This window comes from Hemitrygon akajei, chromosome 15 (genome assembly GCF_048418815.1).
Source record: "Hemitrygon akajei chromosome 15, sHemAka1.3, whole genome shotgun sequence".
Classification (NCBI taxonomy): Eukaryota; Metazoa; Chordata; class Chondrichthyes; order Myliobatiformes; family Dasyatidae; genus Hemitrygon; species Hemitrygon akajei.
The window spans coordinates 48,141,264-48,146,201 of record NC_133138.1 but is presented as its reverse complement, the minus strand read 5'-3'; the positions used below and the strand labels follow the sequence as shown (position 1 = coordinate 48,146,201).

Below are 4,938 nucleotides of genomic sequence, written 5' to 3'. Positions count from 1 at the left end.
GAGAGGGAAAGATGTGCTTAATGATGGGGTCCTGTTGAAGGTGGCGGAAGTTGCGGAGGATAATGTGCTGGATCTGGAGGCTGGTGGGGTGGTAGGTGAGGATGAGGGGAACTCTGTCCCTGTTGTGGTGACGGGAGGATGGGGTGAGGGCCAAAGTGCGGGAAATGGAGGAGATTCGGGTGAGGGCATCACTGATGACAGCAGAAGGGAAACCACAATCCTTAAAGAAAGATGACATTTGAGATGTCCTGGAATGGAAAGCCTCATCTTGGGAGCAGATGTGGCGGAGACGGAGGAATAGGGAATAGCATTTTTGCATTTGGCAGGGTGGGAAGAGGTATGGTCGAGGTAGTTATGAGAGTCAGTGGGTTTACAGAAGATGTCAGTGGACAGTCTGTCTCCAGAGATGGAGACCGAGAGATCGAGAAAGGGGAGGGAAGTGTCCGAGAGGGACCAAGTGAATTTGAGGGCTGGGTGGAAGTTAGAAGCAAAGTCGATGAAATTGACAAGCTCAGCATGGGTGCAGGAAGCAGTACCAATGTAGTCATCAATGTAGCGAAGGAAAAGTTGGGGAGCAGTACCAGTATAGATTTGGAGCATAGACTGTTCCACACAACCCATGAAGAGGCAGGCATAGCTGGGGCCCATGCGAGTTCCTATAGCTACAACCTTGGTCTGAAGAAAGTGGGGAGAGCCAAAAGAGAAGTTGTTAAGTGTGAGTACCAGTTCCGCCAACCGGAGGAGTGTGGTGGTGGTGAGGAACTGGTGAGGTCTATTGTCAAGAAAGTAGTGGAAGACTTTGAGACCTTCTTGATGGGGAATGGAAGTGTATAAGGATTGGACATTCATGGTGAAAATGAAGAGGTCAGGACTGGGGAACTGGAAGTTATTGACGAGGTGGAGGGCATGGGACGTATCCCAGATGTAGGTGGGGAGGGACTGAACTATGCGAGACAAAATGGAGTCCAGGTAGGCAGATACAAGTTTGGTGGGGCAGGAGCAGGCCCAAACTATGGGTCTACAGGGATAGTCAAGCTTGTGGATCTTGGGGAGGAGGTAAAACCGAGCAGTGCAGGGTGTGGGAATTATGAGTTTTTTGGCTGAGGATGGAAGGTCTCCGGAGTTGATAAGGGCAGTGATGGTACAGGAGACAAAGGTTTGATGTTTTTTGGTGGAGTCCTGTTCCAGGAGTAAGTAAGAGAAGGTGTCAGAGAACTGCCATTTGGCCTCAGTGAGGTAGAGGTCAGTCCACCAGACTACTACGGCACCTCCTTTGTCCTTTATTCTTGTTATTTCTTGTGCTGATTCAAAGGATGCTGAATAAGTTCTAAATAGAACTGTGGGACATTGTTACATCATTTTAATTTTCAAGGCACCTTAATGAATCCTGCATTTGTTATCTTTGACTGTTTAGGTATTTAATACAAGAATACAGCACAAACGATTATCAATATTATAATTGCAGCCTTTAATATAGAGAAACATTACAACAATTCTGGACTTTGCAACATTTATTTGCATACATAAATAGCAGATAAATTGATCTCATATAAAAGCATCACTAGTTGCTCTTATAATCAAAAATAGCTTATTTATTTTATAATCAGTATCGGTTCAATTATGGAACCTCAAATGATAAAGTTTTAAAAATGGGACTAGAAACTGGGTTAATCTTCATTACAGCTCCACATATGAAATGATAAGCTGACAGAGTTTACTCTGCCTTTTTACTGCAGACATTCCAGCTTATTAAATGTGTTAACAAAATTTAAAGCAGATAAAAAAGCTTTGCTTCACTAATGATGCAGAGGTGAATTTTAAATGTGTGCATCATAGTCCTGTTCAGACAGCAACACGATCCATTGTTTGGTAGAGAGGTTGTTCAATGTTTTCTTTTCCTGTAAAGAAGTATTGTAATCAATATTTGTCTTAAGAAGGGCTGTTTCCTAGGATAGAGAGCATTTTCACTTTGCTGCTTTTATTAGTTCAGTGGAAAGGTTAGAGATAAGAATTTTTATAAAGTAAATTTTATTCTTTGAGTTACTCAATTTAAAAGTCACTGAAATGGTCTAAAGAACCAGTTCTGAATCATGTCATAACTTAAGCATAGGATCATAGGGCATGGGCACATGCCAATCAGCCTACCACGTCCACTCTGACCAGTGGCCACCCATAAACATTAACCCTTTTTCCCATAGCTGGATGCTTGTCTAAATATTTCTCAAGTCCTGTTGGTATCTCTGATTCCACCACTTTCTCAGGTAGTGTGTCCAGGTACACAACACCCTCAGAATAGAATAGTTTGCTTCAGATCCTACCCAAACTTTCAATTCTCTACACTTCCAAGTGAATTAAACATTTTTTTTTGGTTCAGAAAGAAAATCTGCAATAGCAATAAGTGAAAGAAAACAAATACAATTTGAAGAGTTCTCTCTTGAGTAACACTGCCAATGGAATCTGCCAAATGTTTCTGAATGGAGCTGGACTTGATTGAATCTTGCACAAATATAAACAGTTATGAAAAATCTGAACATGTTGCATGATCGTGAGTATGGACAGATGTGTAGGCAGGCAAGACAGAAAAGGTTATGGACCTGACACATCTAATAGGGATTTAGTGTAGTTATATATCACAGTGGGCATGAATAAGTTGGGTCCATAGATACTGTTTCTGTGCTCTATAATTCCAAACGTATCTAAAAGTAGATTCTAAAAGTAAATCATCTGTAAATTTCCCAAACTGTTTGTGTTGGATTAGCCTATTTCAACAAGATTATACCGACATAAGTGACCAAAACTTTCCAATTTTATATTAAACTTCAAGCGCTTAAATTTGCCATATACTTACTTTCTCATAGAAGCAACAATTGCTTGCCCTGCTGCAGCATTGGGGTTCAAGCAAACTCTTTTCCTATTTTCCAAATTGACACTAGAAAGAAATTAAGTGCAATTAAAATCAAAACTATTTCTATCTTAAACTGTTTCATAAATATTAAGATGTATTAGCAAGATGGTGACTTACATGATTTCAATGTTTGAACAAAAAGGTTGCTTAAAGAAAACTTTAATGTTGGTGACTTTCATGTTTTCCGACAATGAGTCCATTAAGCTAATGCATTTGCACCGTCTCTGTTTCGTTAGGCGAGGGAGAGCTGCAAAGAAAAATATAAGTTTTTAGAATTCAATCATTAAATTTGTAATTGATATTCATTTAAAATGCATCTGTATAATAATTTATACAATAGCAAATTTAGCGTTGTTCAGGATATAAAAAAATCTCGATATTAAAGATATCTTACCGTCTGTAAATACAAGACACAGAACGATGAGTGAGAGCACAGTGACTGAGGTTTTGCTGAACATTCTGTTATTGATACAGTTACTTCCCCTTCAGTGCAAGATGCTTCTAATGTGTAGAAGTGATAAGAGAGAGACTTTATACAATGTGGTATGGGGCAGTAATGACGTCACAGAGAAACAAGGGAGGAAATGGCTGAACTTCTGACCATATTTTTCTAATTCTGTCCGTGCAAAGACATGATGCCAGGTGAATAGAATACTGACAGTGAAACATTGTGTATTTAAAAAGAAAGTGTTAAAAATATGTGTTATTCCAATCAGCATAACATTGGTGGTAGACAGATCACTAGATAGTTCCAATTATATTTTTTTTATTTGTTAAAGAGAAGCATGCTTAACTTCCTTGACTGAAATTTTAGAGAGGTAAACAGAGTTGTCATAAAGATATTATCCTTATTGCAACACGAGTGAATCTGCAGATGCTGGAAATAAATAAAAACACAAATTGCTGGAGGTAGTGACGACGTTTCGGGCCTTCGGGTTTCGGCCCAAAACGTCAGCACTACTTCCTCCCATAGATGCTGTCTGGCCTGCTGAGTTCTGCCAGCATTTTGTATCCTTATTGCAGTCTGCTTAGATTTTAAAACAGCACATTATGAATTTTCACATGACAGAAAGGTAAGAAAAGCTGATAAGAAAGTGATGACTGCTTTTGTGATTCAAAGATTCCAAGCTCATTTATTATCAAAGAATGTAGCAATTATATGCCTTGAAATTTCTCTGCTTACAGGCAACCACAAAGCAAGAGACCCCAATAACCCAATTAAAAAAGACCAAAAGCCACTATGCAGATGAGAGAGATGTAGCCCCCTGGTGAGCCTCAGGCTCGCTCAGATCGTTTCCGTCTAGGGGGAGCAACCTTGGGCCCCGCCAAACTGAGTAATCGAGTTTGTGTGGATGCTGTGTGATGTACCCCACCACACCAAGTAACAAACAGTACACCAAATGCGATTAAATGATTTCACTTTATAACTGTTACTTTGGCTAGGTAGATAATAAAGGAACAAAATAAGAACTGTTTAAAAAAATGAAAAAGGCGCCATTATTATTAACCAGTTTGTGCACACATCATTGGAGCTCTTACAGAACCGGGTCCCCCTTCCTCCAGTCGATGTCCTCCAAACTCCGCCGACCAATGAATGGGACAACCCTCGGTGATCGACCAAATGCCCTACTCGAGTCTGTCCGTGTCTCCTCTCCTCACCGAAGACCCTGGGCCTCGGACTCCCACCCGGGGTCCGTTCCGTCACCCAGCTTACAGCATCACGTCTCCTCTCTCTGTCCCCATCACGCCTTCTCCCCAAAGCCTGCGAAAGCAATAGCTTACAGACACACAAGAAAGAATAACATCTATCCCAATTAGTTAACAAATGAATACAATTCTCTCTATCAGTAATTATAACCCAAACAAGCTGCGAGAGAGAAGCACTTTCTCAGCAGTTAACATAACAAAGCCATTTTTATTTTTAACATAAGAAGCCATTTTATTAGCCTTAGCAGTAACATAAAAGAAGAAACCCCTACACTCTCCCCCCACCAAATTTAGTCATGTCCTCATGACTTCTAAATAACTCGCCA

The 4,938-nt window shown here is 40.4% G+C and overlaps 1 protein-coding gene across 1 annotated transcript; it reads right to left on the bottom strand.

Moving 5' to 3' along the window:
* Positions 1-1,459: 1,459 nt before the first annotated feature.
* Positions 1,460-3,416, bottom strand: LOC140739594 (interleukin-8-like). Its single transcript, XM_073067993.1, has 4 exons — positions 3,300-3,416; positions 3,023-3,152; positions 2,849-2,929; positions 1,460-1,898 (listed from the first exon to the last, which is right to left on the bottom strand). Exons 1-4 carry the CDS (start codon positions 3,361-3,363, stop codon positions 1,883-1,885), a joined length of 291 nt encoding a protein of 96 aa, XP_072924094.1. The 5' UTR covers positions 3,364-3,416; the 3' UTR covers positions 1,460-1,882.
* Positions 3,417-4,938: the final 1,522 nt, after the last annotated feature.

Coding starts and splice junctions, on each gene's coding strand:
- LOC140739594 (XM_073067993.1), bottom strand. CDS start 3,363: ATGTTCAGCAAAACCTCAGTCACTGTGCTCTCACTCATCGTTCTGTGT. Junction 3,153..3,299: donor GTGTCTTGTATTTACAGACG/GTAAGATATCTT, acceptor TTTTCTTTGCAG/CTCTCCCTCGCCTAACGAAA. Junction 2,930..3,022: donor TGTTCAAACATTGAAATCAT/GTAAGTCACCAT, acceptor ATTTCTTTCTAG/TGTCAATTTGGAAAATAGGA.